The following is a 19999-nucleotide window of genomic DNA, read 5'->3' as shown; positions in this document are numbered from 1 at the left end:
TTGCCCAGTTACAGATTATAATTTTCTTGTTTATTTTAATGTAAATATACAATAAAAAGGTTCTTTGTTATTTTTTTAACGGAAAACGAAACATTGGAACCAGCTACACAGAAGAATATGGAGAACAGACTTTGGTAAATACCGATATGGGAAAACGAAATATCAGTCAAAGATGTGTCTATTAACTAGATTTGGGACTACCTGTTCTTCTAAATAGTATTTTTGCAAAGAAGAAACATTATGTTAGAGCTTTTAGGCTGTATAAGAACCTTTATATTTCTTTTTGAAGGAATAAGATTAATCCCATATTGGAAGGTTATAAAGTTTCTTCTAAGCAGTCATATTAGAAATGATTTCAATATGTTAAATTTCTCCAGAACTAATTGTCAGGATCATATGATGTTTAAAATACATAAATTGACCAAAATCTACTAGACTCACCTGTATACATGATGTAACATATTTGATTGATATATTCAATAATCTATTCACAAATGCGGTAAAGTGAACTACAAGTGTTCTTATCGACTGACTACAAATAAGATGAAGTTATTAATAACAAGATTTCTGTCGAAATTAAACGACATAATTACCTTGAAAGTTTGCTTTAATCTTCCAGATAGAGTTCATGTCAATCTAGAAATTTTTAATCATTCATTTGGCTTCTACAATATTTCTCTACGTTATGCTATAATAGGAAAACAATATACATAAACATTAATTAAGTCCTAACATTACATACATTTCAAATATTATCGGTTAGGTCATCAGGCTAAATTGAAGTGAGAATTGAATAGAAGTTATTTCATATGAATATTTCTCAATGTTTGAACAGAATAATTGATAAAGATTAGGAACCGATATAGAAGACATTGTGTAAAAACCATATTTGAACCAATCTCAGCGATTGGATTTTAAATTATTCCAACGTTTCGTCCGGTAACCTTATTTGGACTTCTTCAAAATTATCAAAAATATATATATAACGCTTATTAAATAAGTCTACAAGAAAGGCTTATTCACTTATTAAAAGACTAATAATTGAATGAAGAATGTTATTTTCGATAAATCCTCTTCAGATTCTACAATTATATATCCAAATTAATAATCCGAAAAATTGCCAGGTTAAGGGTAAATTGCATCTTAGATGACATATTAAAATTTCAAAAAATAACTGACCAGAAAGATCTCAATAATAAGAAAAAGAATGAGCTTACCAGATCCTCGAAGAAGCTCAGGGACCAACAGACTATTTCATCAGGTTTATATGAAATGATTAAACCAATGGGAACCTATCGTTCAAGATTGTATGAATTGCCAAAGGTACACAAACTGGGGATCCCATTTAGACCAATTTGCTAATCATACAATATCTAAATAGCTGGTAACTATATTGAAAATTCCCCACGAAAAACTCGTAAAACATAATGTTAAGGATGTATTCCAATTTGTTGACAAGATCAGAAATGCAAATACTTTGGGACTCAAGATGATCTCTTTGGATGTAACATCATTATTCACAGATGTTCCACTCAGAGAGACCGTAGCATATGTTGGTGAACAACTGATTGAAAATGAAATCCAAAAGGCAGTTCCTATTAATGTTGTTAAAGAGGTATTGTCGAAAAGAATATTCTTCGTTCAAATATTAGTCTTTTATTATGATGAGGATCTTTAAAGGGTTATTCACTTATATTCTGGATTTAGTGATATGCAGTTATTGCTTACTACCAAAGACACGTGAATCATATTTTTATAAAAAATAAAATTGACAGTGTGATTGAAAAGTATTTTAAAACGTCGAATTGTATAGAAGATGAGAAATATCAGATACATAATAGTAATATTAAAACATTCAGACTAGTTATTTGTCAGAATAAAGATTAATATGATGTAAACGAAATGGATAGAGGTAAGATCAAAATGGCTTTTTAATGAACATTTGTGAAGAAGCGGCTAGTTATATTCAATCTTTTCTGTTAAGAGCTCATTACCTTAAGGAATTCTAGACAAGGTTGTAAGATAAACCACTGGGAATGTTTAAATTTTAGTCGCTAAGACTAAATCAAATTTAAAGTTTACACAAGATATTGGTAACTGTGTTCAAGGCTAATAGTAATTTATGAATCTACTGATTATTTTATTAGGACTTCCGATTATGGTTTTGATCCGTCATTTTGACATTTATAACCTGGTATGATTTTAGTAATCTTAACTTAAAGCACTAGTCAACCAAACATTTTACTTTCTATGGATTTGACAGTTATCGTATCGATTCAAAAAAGATTGATGAAAATTAGAGACTCACTGGAAGAATCACATAACACTTTCCTAAACAAGTGAGAACCCAATGAAATATCAGTGCGTCAGAGGTTTGTTAGAATACCTAGGCGTCTAAATTCTGCATCTGACGTGGTCCTAGGTGCCCACGGCTTAGTGATTCCATTCTAGAATAAAAACAGATATCCAAACCCCTTGATTTTAAATAATATTATAACTAAAGTCAATCTATGGTTCATATCACCTATGAATATTATAATAGTTAATTTAATCGTCATGTTTATTCGAAATTCAGATATCCGGAGCGAAAACACTGAATTCAATTTTAATTAAGTAAATACCTATCGAATAGTGAAGGCACTATTTACTTTCTTTCTTGTATTGATCACTTGTGTTCACTGGTCACTAAAATCATCAGTTAAAAATACTGTTTTTCCCAGCTTATTTACAATTACGGTAATTTAAATTTATCCTTTAGCTAGTATTGAAACTGGCTCAGCAGTTTCTCCAAATTCCCGCCAACAATATAAACACTAGTAAAACCCTTTAAGGTTTGGTTCGTATGCTATGTCAAGACATGTTTAATTTGGTTATCAGGATAGATAAACATTCAAAGCATCGTAGTTCATTTGTTCATTTAGATAATAATGTCCGAATATTTTATATCATAGAATCTTATGATCATCATAAAGATTCTTAAATTACATCAAAGAGATAAAAACTAGCCACCTATCAAATAATAATACTATTACATAACAATGTGGGTTAATTTAAAAACTACTCATTAATTAAAATGAAACCTATTCAAAACATGTTTAGCACAACCTTCAGTGTTCAATATAACCACACACAGATTAATAGTGGTAAAATGTAGCAATTGTTAATTTAAACATAAAATTCCAAAAATGAAATTATCCACCGAATAGGTTGTAATAAAAAGTTAAATTGTTCAATGGGAAAGTTATTCACTGATTCTCTTGTAAAATCTATCGCTTGTAAACATGTACAATCTTTTATGCCTATCAAACGATTTCCTAATTATGGAATGGATTTAATTACAAAACTGTTAATTTCATGAAAATTGATAGGGACTAGTAAGAGAATTACTATTCACAATGTTCGTAACTTTGTTTTAGTATTTTTTTATCGTTGGTATTTGGAATATAAGTGGTGTTAATTTAACATCCTATTTATAAGTGGAGCTTTTTTTGGTTCCTACGAAAACTTCATGTACTGGTACTTTTGATATGCATTAGTGTGAATTAAACTATTACGTCAGTCTTTTTCATGAAAATAAATGATTAATCTCATTAGTTTTAAGTGTTGTTTCTAAGAAAAGGTAACATGTTTCCAACTTCATAATTGAAGTAATTGATGATTTTATACATTACCCTAACATGCATATGTTCATTCTTGTATAATCCATATAGTACATCAAAAGATTTATTCTATAGGTAAATTTACCCTATACACTTGTTGCGTATTTAAGTAATCCGATTTAAAGACATTATGGAATGAAGGTTACAGATTTGTTTATATCATATGACTTGTACTTTTATTTAATCACTAGTTTATAAACTACAATAAATGGCAATAATCTATTTATCTGACATAATATTATTGTAAATTGTTGTTAAATCTATATGCGCGGAAATAGTTTATGAAAATACTCTACATACTACTGATTGAAACATTTATTGATTAGATATATAAGAACTTTCGTCTAAATTAGAGCGAATAGTTTCACAATATTGGGGCGCCGAGTTGATGTAAGACATTAAATAAGAATAATACATTTGTAAAATCTTAGCGAATGAATTTGAAGTAAATCGAACGTTTCGCCTGACAATCTGGTCCAAGCTTTTTCAAGGAAATAATTGATTAGTATGTAAATTACGTGGTTAAATGTATAAGTTTCTAAATTATAACAGTCTATGATAGTTCTAGTGAATTTTACAGATACACAATATCTTGAATAATAATACCATCATGATAAATTGAGAAAATAATCTAAGGAAATGTACAATTTCGTTGATTTCTCATAAAGCTTTGCAATTACAAGTAGAGATATTTATTAAGAACATTAAAACTATTATTGTAATTAAAGCACTAAGCGTTTACTTCAAAAACTCTTCAAGACAACAACTTAAATTCTGAAGACAGTGGTGAATAATTACTGATCCCCTAAAATACATGGATAAAGCGGCTATCCAGTGTTTTATCACCTGATCGCGGGTCGCAACGATTAACAACTTTGAATTTCTATGGGACACTAAACATTATATAGGTAAGCATTTTCCACTAGCTTTGATATGAACATCATAAGCTATGGGGAAAGTCATAGCTGATGGCATTTGACCTATTGAGAATAAGAAGTTATCGTTGATGGTATTGGATTATTGTCTCACTATGCTGTGACTTGACTTAAAATCATTTCTGTTTTCCATAGAAATGGCTACCCCAGCAACTTTATCGAAAAAACCCCTTGAAAACTGACTAATAATAACAAAATCCAATCCAGTAATCCAAAAATGGTCATCCTTTCACATAATATAAACATCTCAGAAATCCATTGAGTGATTTTGAAATTGTTCATAATCACGTATTAATCAAAAACCAACACAATCAATTCATTTTATGTAAACTCAAAAATATGAGAATAAAAAGTACAAGAAATATAAAAATTTCAACACCCCGTAAAACACTACAGTGAACAAAATGAATGCCTTCTTTCACTTATACATACACGAACAGCGGCTAGCAGCCAAACGACCTGATATGTTTCCACTGATGTTGATGCAAGCAGACAACCATGGTCGTGAATTCGATTAGGAAACGCGTTATTCCCAATCATTGGTTATCGATAGACACGTTTATATAAAACTAATCAACTAGCTTTCACTGAAAAATCAATCAGTGACCTGGTTAGAGGTCTTCCCAACAAGACAGTCAGTAGTAATTCACGGATAACTAAAGAAAACATATGAATACAATCAATAACAACCAAAGGCCCCAAAAAGGACTGAATCAATGATAATAATTGCCACGGTAACAGTAATTGCTTTTTCTCTAAAGCTTACCACGGAAAAAACGTCTAGTCAACTATTAGCAACAGGTGTAAAAAAAGGAGAACGTAAGCATTCAAATTGGAAAAAGATAATAGTTGTTTCTCTATGCATATCAAACACAAAATTTGACTAAACAAGAACAAAATACATAGTTCAATAGACATGATGAGTGTTTTCACCTTACTTTTGTTAACAGTTGAATAAAAGGTTAAGTATAAAATTATTTGGTAAGATCCATTTTATGTATGCCTATTTTAATTAATAGCACTTATTTGAAGACTTTTTGACTGATTGATTTCTGTGCACATCCAATACTACTTAAGTGTAATCTAGTCGAAGGTAAATGCTTTTTCTTCTGTAATAGACATTTTTATTTACTTTTAAGCGAGGAAAGCTCATTGATTTGCATTTGAACAAAACTAGTAAAGAATATTTACACATGGAAATGAAATTCTCTCAACAGGTGAACTAGCTAGGTGACACAGCTGAGAACATGATCTGCAGTTCACAGTTTATCGATAATTTTCTCATTGCTTTTCATCAGCTAGAGACCTATGTTATTAACTCATCAGTTATTAATCGCTCGTATTGGGCGATTGTCTGACTGTATCACTAACTGACTGAGAACACGGAACACTAGATTTCTCCAAAAGTGTTTAAAAGTATCACGCACTCTCTTGACTTCTCCCTGGTTTCCTACAGCTCTCCATTTCAATTCGTGACGAAATTATCTTCAACTTGAACTGAGCCTGCAAAGAACTACATTGGTAAACAACTTATAGTCTATAAGCCCATTCTAGCAGTAGTACAAGTGCATCGTTTTTAACATATGTCAGTAACCAAAGTTTTGGTATAATGAAACTTACTAAAATTGTAGTTATGTTGTTTTACATCTAAATCATTACTCTAAAACATAAATGTAGGGTATAGTGATCGGTTAAAAAGTTATAACTAAGAAAATTTCAATGTTCTGCCTAACTATTACTACTATAACCTAAGAAATAATCTTTACTTCGAATACTAATAATTTTGTAAGAAATGAACATAACATCATAAATTATAACAAAATGATGACTTCGCTGAAATTAGTGGATAATGATAATCCTTTCAAACGAAATGGTAGTATATGATCAATGTACATTTATGATTGATATCTATCATTAAAATGATTGTAATTGCTTACAGTACATTTTGTTTATATAAGGTAATGAATAAATGTTTCTTCTGCAGTCATGTGATATCATTACTAAAATCAATGTACAACTACTGAACAAAATTACGGTTATATTCTATATTTACTTCCTAATTGCTATAAATAATGAATGTACTTCTGTTATTACTTTTAAGGTTAAAAAACTTTAATGTACGAATGTATTACTAGTAAACTAATAATAACTAATGATCATATTTAAAGGTCTCACGATGACCTTGAACTTTTTTCACATGAAGCAACTATAAGATAAACATTTTTAAATACTTCAATAAACTAAAATAATAACTTAAAAAGCTACTTGATTCAGGAAGAATAAAATCATTGTAAAAAGTAATGATGAATTTGAAATATTTGACTGCGAAATATAATATGCACGGTTAATCTTAGATTGTTTAGTTTAAACTACAAATCATGAGTTTGGGGTTTGGGAGATTGTTGGATTTCATTGAAAACATGAACTATTCAATGTTAGATCACTGTTGAAACCTGAAAGCATCGGATGGTCGTTTTGTCCTAGAATGGCACTCCTCAGCAGTGCGAACCCACGATCTCCCACTTGGGACTCGAACCAGCACCTTCTGTCTTGCGCTAAAAAGCCTAACCTCTGGATGAGTGAGCCGGGATCCAACGGTGTTAGTGGCTAATTTCAACCAATCTGCGATGTCGCTTGACTATCTTACGCTTTTACCTTCTGTGTGTGTTATTTGTCGCTATAATTTGTGGGTATAACTTACGTGAATTGACTAAGCTCATTACCTTTAAATAATGCAATAAGAAAACAAAGTTTATATTGAAAACAAACTGGTCACATTATCACTAAATATTCTTTTTCTCCACTGAATGAAAGAGGAAAATAAAATCGCTTTTATTGACGTCGCCCAATATCTAAACTTTTTGAAATATTAAATTTCAGCTTCATTAGGATATTTATTTATTTTATTTATTTAAACACATAAATATTGGTACAAGGAAGCACCAGATACATATGCGCCATACAAATCTCATCCGATTTGCTTGAGGGCTGTGATACTACCCAGGTGCCCAAACCGAAGCAGGTGGTTTTCTTAGGGGGCCACACCCCGAGCCTTTGACCAAAAGATCTGATCCACAAGGCAGTGGAGCATCGTGAGGAGATGCAGTCCCATGGTAGCCGGTGATCAACGACTGATTCGTACACCATTTGTTCCCTCAGGATCCTGGAGCCCATGTGCACCATTGGTTTGGAATCAGGGTTTTCCAAGTCCCCTAGGTGGACTCGCCTTGTCCACCAACCCGGTTAAAGCGCCGGACATTCGCTTTTTGTCCTCTCAATTTCGTAAACAACAGTAATGCCACGAGAAGGCAGTGAGTAGGACTTCCCTGGCAGAGGCTATATATTCGCTGGCCATGTGAGAGCATTTGGAGAGGGAGAGCGGACTCTCTCCACTCTCGGCCGTACCAGGGCATTTGGGGGCCATTAGGATATATAAAATGATCATGTATTTACTTATCAAGACATTTGAATATGGAAAATAAAAGATAAAACGGTGAGACTAGAATTTATGGACGACCTTGAAAATATCCGCCTACCTACTAGAATTAAATGAGGGTCATAAATTAGTGCGAGGAATTAGGATTAGTATTTACAGTTGAAAGTTAAGATTAGAAATTAAATTCAATGTTTTTATCACGAACTGACATCAGCTGTAATGCCGAAATGGTATTTCGTCAAATGAGTGGGTGAATTTCGCGCCAAAATACAAGGCCTGCTATCTTAAATATGAGTGGTTCATCTATAAATTATAGTCTGGCCGATCAAACTACACAAATTCTATAATAAGAAAAACAAAGATATTAATGAAGATAATATACGTGACACTTTTCTTTGTCTAACAATCTAATGGTGCACATGAAACTGTTTTCAGTCTTTTTATGACTAGGGCTTCAGTACATCTTATTATTCACCTCCAAACACTTGGATTCAACATCACGAAACTGATTTGATATCAACTATATGCCCCGTATAAACTAGGTGTTTAGAAATAGGAGCTTATGCTTATTTATCCTGTGTTCTTACCAGGCCAATACAATTCATTAAGTTTTCTATGCTCTTAGGCATGACTTCAAAATACTAGCTAAAAGCAAACCTTTAAGTTAAGTGACGTAAACTTTTAAAATACAGCTTCATGATAATTGGGATTCATCAAAACTTCTCGATCGCTACCTGTAATATCCAAACTTCTCATTAGGATGTAATTGAGTGTTTAATATTCTTTTCCTCATTAGTTTATAATGTCTAAACAGATTAAGTTAGATTTAGAGACTATTCGGTTCAAAATTTTAAACTATTATTGTTTGCATTTGAGGATTACGTTGAAAACCTATCTGTTGTAATGGTGCAACTACAATTCGATGTAAGGCATTTTAGGAAATCCAAAAATCATCATGAAAACAGTGAATATTGTCTGATAAATATAAGCATAGTGCATAGTGTATTCTTTCAGTATACAGAGTTTATTTCAGTGATTTTACGCAAAAATTTATTTTAAAAAAGAACAATGAAAGTAGCTTTAGGGAGGATGAACAAAGTTATAATCTTTTAGTCACGTTTAATAGTTCACGTTTTTAACAGGGAAATATTATGATAAAATTCCAGATTAACTGAAGACAACTTACATCATAAACTGATATCATCTGAAGTCTATTAGCATTATGTGTTACTGATACGTCTTGTTGATTGAACGCTATGCTCGGATCCTAAGCTAGTGTTGTACCCCCAAGCTAGAACTACATAGTGACTTGAACACGAGATCGCCCCAACAGTTACTACGAGCCAAAAAAATTTAAAGTCAAGCGAAAAGTACAATCATTTTCAGTAAATTTAACAGAAATAACTAAACTAATAGTGGGTGATATAAATTTCAAGCAAATTCAGTGTTAATAAAGTACTAAACAGATAAGAAGGATAATAAATTGAATCTCCATAAACGAATAACTTTAAAAATATTCAAAAAAGTTATATGAACTGGATGCTTTTTTCATTCAGTTATTTTGATAAAACATATATCAGCAATTTTTCGTACATTTTTTAAATAGTTTTGTATCATTCAAGCAAAGAAATGCATATGATACCTTCTTTGTTTATTGACCAACATCAGTGAATAATGTAATTTGTTTACAATACTGTTTTTCTTTTCTTAACTCCATAGAGTAAAAGTTAAGGGCAGATTAGAAAGTTATCTGGATTTTATGTTTATTGCTATTTGTATATAAGACTAACAATATTATTACTACACTAATCTTCAGTACTATACCTTTGTTAGATTCCAATAACACACACAAAATGAAAAAAGCGTTACAAAATTTTCATGATTAACAACCAATAGACGACAGACAGTTTATTCATAAAAAACACTCAAAGTTAAAATTCTTAGGGAAAGATACATATATAATTATAATACAAATACGACATGCATTACAGTGCATTCATTTTTTGAATCTTACATAAGGTAAATTTTTGTCATATTTCATTATCATATTTTGGGGGGGTTTTTGACAGGGGGTTTCATTTATAATATATCTAGTCTGAAGATAAAATTCTCGAAATCGGTACATTATAATGAATGTTTATCATACATTGGTGTCATTTGAAGAATTATTGTTAAAGTAGAATAAAGCCATGGATTTTAGTAGTTTACCGGTTAAAGGATGTTAGAAATAGTCAATAATCTTGAATTCAGGTAGGGTTTAAAGGTATAAACCATGAGAAATTCATAGGAGTATTTAAAACCTCAGTATATATCCAGTATTTCAACCGGATAAATAAAACTTTCGCCAACGCAACAAAATCTTATTGTAGTACATTTTCAATTAACACCCAGGTAAAGTGTATCATCACTATGTGACTATCCATATTATTCGTGGCCCCGAATATCTCACTTTTAAAGAAACTACTGGCAACTACTAAGAAGAGATTCTGATCAGAATAACCGATAGAGTAGATTATTTACACAGACACTTTTGAGTGGTTATTGAAGTGAAATATAAAAAAACACTTAAACATTTCTATTCTAGTTTAGGAGCTCATAATAGTGAAAACTTACAAACTTAAAATTCGTTGAACCTAAAAATTTCAAGCATCGTAGCTAGTGCGTTACTTCCATATAACTAAGTTGAAATACAGTGGTTAAGACTTCTTACACCAATCAGTTCATCAAATAACACATTTATCTTCGTTAGTCCAAATATGGTAAAAGCCTTTCATTTAAGATCTCTCAATAGAACTTCAGTAATGAATTTCAATATTTGTCCACTGTCTCTTGATTCCAACTAGTTCCCGAGTTTTCACATCAAACTACTTTTCATAACCTAATAAACTAAATGAAACAATACATTTTCGTAATCGACTGTTTGAAAAGCAGCAACTCATTAGAAAATCATCCAATAGATATTAGATAAGTTAACAAAAAGGATTTTTAGAGTCAAATAAACAAACTTTCAGAACATGATAACAACTGAAATTACACACAGGATGGTACTGATTAGAAAAAAGAGGAAAATATGGTATCTTTTCGAAACTTTAAAATAATACATTCTTTCTTTACTAATTCCATATATCGTAACTACTTATTGGGAAAGATAATCAATATTCTAGAACTTAGAAATCCTCCTTAACCTACTAATCTAATTTCCTTTTTAATAAACCCTAATCCTTATTAATATAGTTTATATTATATAATTCAACTGGTATTAGGGAGATGCTTAAATTTTCTCATTAAAGGTAGAGCGTTGTTGTTTTTCTTTGAACAAAATTCCAAATTATTTACCTACTGTCAAAGAAAATGGACAGAATTTCAAACTACATTGTTACTTGATGCCCAATAATGTCAAGAAAGATAAGTAAAATTTCATAAATAACGTACGGTTTAATAGAGCATGTGTAGTTGATGTATATTTTAACTGTACATAACACACGCTAATAGTAATTATGTCAATCTAGATTACATTTTCTGTTTAGTTTATCCCTCATAGTGGAGTCTACTTATTTATCACTAACAATAAAAATATTTGGTGTTACAACATTATTTCAGTAATATTTCAATTCCTTTTAAATTATCACTAACACTGGCTTTCTCGTGGTTGCAATTTTTAATGCTATGCCTGATAGATGAGTTTGCTATAACTATGAGTGTCGTGCTAACTAACAATTTACAAAAATAGAATATTTCGTCAATTAAAACTAATCTTGTCACAAAAAAATCATCTTTTGAAAAATAAATGAATAGATCAATGATTTCCCACCCCCCACCCCTTTTATAGAGTTCAAATAACATTTATCCACCGCCGATGGATTGGGTACCAAGACGTCGAAGTTTAAGTGGAACACCATTTAGAACTAGCTGTTATCCAATGATTTATTATTCTTCAACACAACTTCCCAGAAGAAGATCACTTTGTGTTCCACGGCGTCGTTATTCACTTTCCACTCTGCGAAATACTTATACCGAACCTAATAAAGTCACTTTGGTTGGTAAATCCATGTCCAACTATTCTCGTCCATATTCCGTATATAACAGCGCAGGCAGTAGTTTATACCAAACTCCAGAATCAAACGGCTATTATCAACCTCAAAATAGTTATACTCGCCCTCATTTGAGACCAATGATCTGGCGTGATTATGAAATCAACAGGCCTACGAACAATGAAATTTTACCAACATCATACTTACATGCTAGTTCACCGCCAAAACAGCATATTTTATCTCCGGTATTTCGACCATTTTTATTTTATTTTCAAACTTTAATATTATAACTTAATATCCTAAATTCCTTCTTCATTACTGACAGAGTTGTTTATTCTAATTAAAACTGGAATCCGGCTTAAATATTTAAAATTCTTAACAGAAGAGTAAAGAAATGACGCGTTTTATAACCATTATAAGAATGTTCACAGTTTGAACAATGTAAAATAATTCAATGTAAACGAACTGAATGAATCGAAAATTTTACTTTGTAAATTTGTGTTTATTGAATAATGGCACACATCAATATTAATATTATAAAACTGAGATGAGCCATTATCGCTTCCAATCGTAAAGAAGATATTCGGTTTGTCAATTCAAAATAATAGTAATTATCTCAATCTTCATAATGTAAACTTATGAAATCTCAGTTTATTGAGATCATAACGAATGGTAACAATGAATAATGCCCATTCATAAACTCTGCAAAAGATGTGAGGATAAAAGTGTAAGCAGTTATTTGGATTTCACTTCACAAGTGAATTAGTAATAAAAATTTATACATTAACTACTTTTTGAAATAGTAATTAACATCGAATTAGTTGAGACGACAGTCTAAGTTAATGAGAAAATGTATTGTTGCTGTTAACCAGAATGCAATGACGTTCATAGCAAATATTGTTTATCACACCATATTACCATAGATTTGCTTTCTTCACCAGCAAAAATGCATTGAGAAGAGTAAAGTATCTGTAAAATAAGACATTTACTCCTATAAATCGATGTAACTGAACTACGAAATATATTAGGATGTGTTTTCCATGCGTACCAGATTTAAACTCATTAGTTATACCCAGTTTTAAATTACTAGGGTAATTGGAGTCAAATATAAATAGTACGGAATGTTGAGTCATTAACCGATTACCTATTTTCTGACCAAGCAAGGGCATCAATGGAACTATTCACCATCCTGACATCTACACAATTCTTGATTATACATACTAGAAAAGGACATATTTGATGACTCTTACAATACTAATTTTACGTCAACATGGAACTCCAATACATGCATCTGTTATATTCCTTTCTATAAATGTATCTATTATTTTCATCTTTCCTAATATTTCTTTTCGGAGCAGAAAGCTAAAGTCTATCTGAAGTATCGATCTCTACAAAATTTAAGTAATCTACACGATGGTGCAGATGATGTGAGTCGAGTATTAAAGTAATATTTAATTTCAACAAAAAAAAACACACACAACAACTATGAACCAATACAACATACTTTGTCATCCACAGTGTATTATTTGTTTTGGTCATGTTATTTTATTTCATTACGCTTCCATTGTTATGATGATTAAGAGGAAAAAGTGTGAAATGAACATGAAAACTTTAATGTATGGAATCAACGTTTTTTGCAAAGTATCTAAATGCATGTGTGTTTTCTTTTAACTGTTTGAGCTTTTTGTGCTGTTGAACGACTTTTTGTTCAGTTCATTGTCAAGTGACAGTTAGTTGTTCGTGTTGTTTTTGTTTCTCGTTATTGAATATTCAATTCTTGGGTTGACAAGTCTCAAATTGTACATTGAACAATCATTATTTCATAGAAATCATTTTCTTTTATATAAATGTAGATGAATATGTATGAAATTGTATGTAGTCAATGTGCATATTACATAATTAATGCTTGTTTCTTAAGATTAGTAATAATAATTTAATCTATTTACAAAATTTAATGAGATTAGTTTATATATATTTAATTGATTTTTTGTTTTAATTATTTTTCATTTTCAAAAATTTTATTTTTCATTTTTGTTTTTTTTACATAAAAAATTGTTTTCTACTTGGAAAGCAACAATCTTCATCATTTTCTAATATGATAGTTTTATGGAATGTTCAGAATCAAATAGAGCTGAATAATAACTAAATGCTTTTGCTTATAAAGTGTTTCTTTTTTTCTTTGTGGCTGTTTAGTGATAACGATATATTAAAACTTTTTGTCATATTTCTTATATAAAAAGGTTATGAGAATGAAAGATAAATAGAATTAATTCCTTGAAAAAGCTTGGAGTAGATTGCCAGGCGAAACGTTAGATTTACTTCAAATTCATTCGCTGAGATTTTAAAAAATATATTATTTTCATAGTTGAAAGCGTGTGTCAATTGAAGCTAGATCACCATGGAAAACCTGGAAGCACTGAACGATCGTTTCGTCCTATTATGGGACTCCTCAGCAGTGCGCATCCACGACACCGCACTCGCGAGATTCGAACCCAGGACCTACCAGTCTCGCGCCAGAGCTCTTAACCGATAGACCACCGAGCCGGCATCCAACGGTGATCTAGCTTCAATTGACTCACGCTTTCAATTATGAAAATACTAAGTCTCCACAAAATCCCTCCTGATAAATATATTATTCCTATTTAATATCTTACATCAACTCGGCGCCTAAATACTGTGAAACTATTCGCTTCAATTTAGACTAAAATTCTTATATACATAGATCTGTTTAATGTTTGCTCTAAATGATAATCATTGTTTTATGAATCAATGTATGATGATATATGACTATAACATACAGTGTATATTCACGAAACATAAAACTACTTTTGTAAAATAAAAAATGGATTAATTTACTCAATCAATTTAAATATCAGCAGTAATCACTTCTATTTAGTTGAATATTATTAGTTTTTATATTGAGTAGCGATAATTAACGTGGTACTATAGTGACAATAAATCAGGTGGGGAAACCAATTTATTTATTTCATACAAAATATTCAGTGCCTTCGTAAAATATGAAAACCATACATTAAGAACATTATTTACACATATCCCTTCAGTTATTCTTTACATGCTTCATGTTCCTTAGAATTTCGTTGTGACTACAATGTCTCGTTGTTTCCATTCTTGTTTTCTTCAATTCAGTCTAATGCTACTAGATATTCTACTTCTGATTAATGTTACATACTACTTATATGTGTCAGCATAAGTGGCATACACCATATTACTAATTTATGGTTGTACATTAAACTAAGAAAACATGATCATTTCAGTTATTTCTGAGATGGCCAAAGTAATGAAGTGTAAATATATACAAATTATTCAGTTTAAAACGATTTTTTTTTATCATAGATTGATACCAATAAAGATGAATTGTAAATTAGCATAATGGTTTTTAAAAATATCCATTTATTATGTAAGTTTGTAATCAGTTTCAACAGTATTTTACAAATTAGTAGAAGTATACAGAATAGGTTAAGATAAAATATAAATCAGTGCAGTTGATTAAATCATGTTTTCGCATAAAATATTGTTCATCATTGAAGGAAAAGTTTATTGAAATCTCCTCATCATTGAAGAATTATTTGATTTTTCCGAAGTCCATCTATTACTTCTGCAGTATTCTGAACACATACAACGACATCTCATCAAATATATCCGAAAATTATTATTATATATATATATAGAAATGAACTTAGGAAAATTGGGAGATGTCAAACATCCTAGACGTGTACAACTTCCTAATTGGAGCATATTAGTATGACTGACATAAAAATGTTTCTGTTCTTAAAACATCCTTATCAACATTTGTATTCACGGTTGGTCACAAGATGAAACACCTCTTGCTCTATAATTAGACTTACTCAACTCAACGATTTGTTTATATAGTGATTTTAAATATGTATTTTGATGTATGAACAATATATGTCACTGACTGATGAGAGAAGAGCAATCATCCGTTATAGAAAAAATACGAGATTTTTTTTTCTAGTTTAGGACTACTTGATAGTATCAATCACCGACCTCGCATTGAATAAAACTCAAAGCTTAAAAATCTTGAAACAAATATTAAATTCAGATCAATAAGATAAAAGTTAGTATTCTACACTTACAAATTCAGGATATTTATGGTATATTGATAGTATTCCTGATGGCATATAGATTATTGATCTGTGATTACATCAAAAATTATTGCATTCTTCTACCTTTTACTTCTGTACATCAAAACACTGTATTACACTTATAAATCAATCATAATGTGTCCATTCAAGTCTATTATTTCAAGCTAATTATTCTTTATTCATAACTTGTGTACTTTTAACGTGTAGACTGATCATCAATTTATTTATATGCATTAAAATTAAGATTAAAGTGTAAGGTGTAAATTTACGGTTACCTTATATTCTAACATTTACACTTATTTCAATATTTGTGTGTATTTGACAATAAATTAACTCGAATGAATACATCAAGTTAGTTGTTAATTTAGTTAAATTTCTTTCTAATGTAGGTTGACTAATTTTCCGTCAAACAGGCACCAATAATGTTAGAAAAGGAGTAAAAGTCCTATGTGAGATTTAGGAGTATTACACCCAACAAAAATTCGATGCACATGTGTATTTGAACTTAGAATATCAGATACAATGATATAATATTTAGCAAAAACCAACTTAAATATATAATTCTATGTGTTTATGGATAAAATGTTGGTTGGAAATTAAAAGTGTAAAGACTAGTTTCCTGAGATTATTGCAACAGAGCCTATGGTTTCACAGCATCAGAATTTTATTTTACACTGCTTTCATTGTAATGCTTTGCTTTACTTTTATTTAAAGTACGTTGTCAAAGTAACACTACTTAGAAGATAACACTTTAGTATATACCGATATAACGTCTCATTATTAATTCTAGTAATCTTTGACATGAATTTGATAGCACCTGACACAACTAATCTAGTTCTGTTTATTTGAAGACCGAGCTCTCTATGTATTCAGAAGTTGTGAATTTTCATCTTAATCTGCCAGTAAATTTTATTTTTATTAAACATCATATCAACTTTCAGCTTTTATCTGATCATAAATATAATTTACTCATCATAAAACCAAAATAAATAAATTTATATAAACATCACAGTTCAACATGAGATCAGTCAACGCGCAAACTAGTGATTCGATTCATCTGTCTGTGGAATTGCGGTAAATGGAATAAAGCGTTTGAGATGATGGAGATTTGTAGCTCAAGTGGATGATTTTGGTGGAGCTTCCATCATTAGCACAAAATTCAGGTAGAATTTTGTGCTCCACCGGAGTCAAACCTAACAGATAGCATAAGTTCCCCGAAGGTTATAAATACGTCTTCCTGACGAGTGCCGACTAGCCCAAAACCTAGGGTCAGGGTTTTTTACTTGATATTCTCACTAATAAGTTCCCAAATTTCTCATCGATTATTTTTAAGGAAATTAGTTTAAAGTGCAAAACCCTTTTTAATCTTTAGTCTATCTTTATAATTATTTATGCAAATTATTTTTCTCTATTTGCTTAATTACAGGAGAACAGTATGCCACGTGTAATTCATACATCATATAGCCGTAATTTTCCACTGCATACCAGTCGTTTGGGTTCAGTACCACCGTCAGCAGTTGGAACGTATCGTTCAACAATAACTAGTACAGATTATGGATTGCCACCTGTTGTACATCGAAATTACAGAACAAATCGGTATATTTATGAAACACCATATTATACAACTACATATGTAAGTAGTTCATACTTTGTACGACCATAGTAACTAAATGTACTGTTTTTCTCATGCTTATAATACTTTTGTACATCATGTCTTTTGGCATTTACCATCCAATCATTCTGTAAGAAAAGTTTTGACAGTTTTTGTGTTGTTAATTTAACTCGGTTATTGAATTGATTCAAAATATAAAACGCCATATAAACTACTTGAATAATGATATCATAACAATTAAACACCATGTGAATGCATACATTAGAAGAAAAGGCACTTTCAAAATCTTAAAGCCAGAAATGAGGGAAATGCAAATTTCCAGTTTCATAACATGTATTGCTTTATTCTACTTTTCTCTCTTAGAAAACTCTATATCATCATTCATGTTTTTACAACGACTCATTAAAGAAGCATTGTGGACGCTATCATCTAGATTGATTTCTTTTACTTCAACTAATCATAAAGAAACTACTTTATATCAGATTCCTTAAAAACCCTTTAAAATTTATGAATACTATTGTCAGTTATTTTTCATAGTGAACAGTAAATAAAAGTATTTTATCATCATTGAAAAGGTTATACAAAAAATACCATCAATGCACATATGTTTCTACTACATAAAATAAGAATTTCCATATTAGTGATATTCTTTGACAGTTTAATCAAAAACACTAAACCTATAAGTGCCACATTTTAAGGCAGGTTACTCTTAACTTTGAAAGGTTTTATCTTAAAAACACCGATCAGTCTATGGAAAAATATTTTTTTAGTTTCGTAGGTTACAAAAGTATTTCCTGACTTCCTAACAAAACTTATCGGTTCACTGATAATGTTTATTGATATTGTTTATCAGAAATAATCATGTATCATCAAAATCAAAACATTTAAATTTCTTGTTAATTACACCGTTATTATAACTAGACAGGTAAAAAACAGTGTTGTTATTAACAATTAGAATGTACCGTTTATGTATTACCATAATATAAGCCAAAATAATTCACTTCAGTATTTCTCTCATCAGGTTAGACATTTACAAATTTATCATGATTTTAATACAATAGCTAATCTAGAGGTGTTACACATTAACCCATATCATCCTACCACTGAGAGATTCGATCCGACGTTTTTCTGGTCACTGTAATAGAATGCTTCTGAACTTGTGTGTGTAGAATCTGAAGGTTAAGTTGTTAAAAAAATTAACAATCCAAGTGAATGTACCCCATATTTTTAAGTCAGTCAGATCCTTGAAATTACTAAGACCTTTTTATAATTACTACGTGAATGCCTTTATCGAACCACTGACAAGAACGCTCATTATACTTAAAACCCTTTATGATTACTCAAGAACTAGTGGTCCATAACAATTCTGAAACATGTGATAGACACAGTATAAAGACGACCTTTATTAATTCTTAAAATAATTGAAACGAATTTAATAAGTTATTAGCAATTTGGGAAACAGATTTTGTAAGTTAACAATTTATGGAACGTTAACAGTAATCTGCCAAAAGATAAACCGATTTTACACAGTTAATACATTTGTTGAAATTTCCTACAGGATTTTCAGTTTGCAAATTGGTAATTCAACAAATAAATTCGTCCAAATGGTAACAGAACATCTCCTTGTTGAATAAGTGTTAGGACTCACATAGTCTCCTAAGAGTTACCATGTTATTCCTAGTTGGGACTAGGCTTAACGGTTAGAGTTTGGTTGTTTATTATGTACTATTTACACAGAAAGATACGAACATTCAATATGTTTAACACAATTAAATTTTTACCCTAAGGTCAAGGTTGAATAAGAATCACTCAATATTAAATTCCGTATAAAAAGGCAAAAGTCATTTTCCAAATTCTAACTATCCCCTCCATTTATTTTCAAAAAAGAAACGTAACATTTTTACCATTGTGCATTCACATTTGTTCAAATATTGTAATACAACATTCCTTAGATTTAAATTCATTTAGTGTTGTTTGTTTGAATCTTCCCATCGATGTGTTAGGACAACAACTGATCAGTCTCTAATTGGCATATGTGCATACTGTGCGTACTGCCTCAATATAGCCTAAATTCACAAGCATGGTAAGCAGAGATGGATAGTGGCTAGCAGTGGAATCCAGGACGCGCGTTTCGTCCTATTTGTGAGTCGTCAGCTGGATGTACCTGCATCTCAGAGTTGATGTTCACTCTGGGACTCGAAC

General features: G+C 30.7%; 1 protein-coding gene across 2 annotated transcripts in view; it reads left to right on the top strand.

The window, feature by feature from the left end:
• The window catches only part of Smp_161790.1 (hypothetical protein), a gene marked incomplete at both ends in the record, with an annotated part of 47857 nt that overhangs the window by 21299 nt on the left and 6559 nt on the right, over positions 1-19999 (top strand). The window contains 3 exons of one of the 2 annotated variants that reach the window (XM_018793817.1): positions 11860-12306; positions 13420-13488; positions 17612-17818. In XM_018793817.1, the coding sequence (XP_018648292.1) occupies positions 11860-12306; positions 13420-13488; positions 17612-17818 (723 nt within the window). The remainder of the gene's footprint in view (positions 1-11859; positions 12307-13419; positions 13489-17611; positions 17819-19999) is intronic. The other variant, XM_018793816.1, reaches the window with a different exon arrangement.

This window comes from Schistosoma mansoni, chromosome 1 (genome assembly GCF_000237925.1).
Source record: "Schistosoma mansoni strain Puerto Rico chromosome 1, complete genome".
Classification (NCBI taxonomy): domain Eukaryota; kingdom Metazoa; phylum Platyhelminthes; class Trematoda; order Strigeidida; family Schistosomatidae; genus Schistosoma; species Schistosoma mansoni.
Note: the sequence above shows the minus strand (reverse complement) of the source record. Positions and strands in the feature narration are given on the sequence as shown.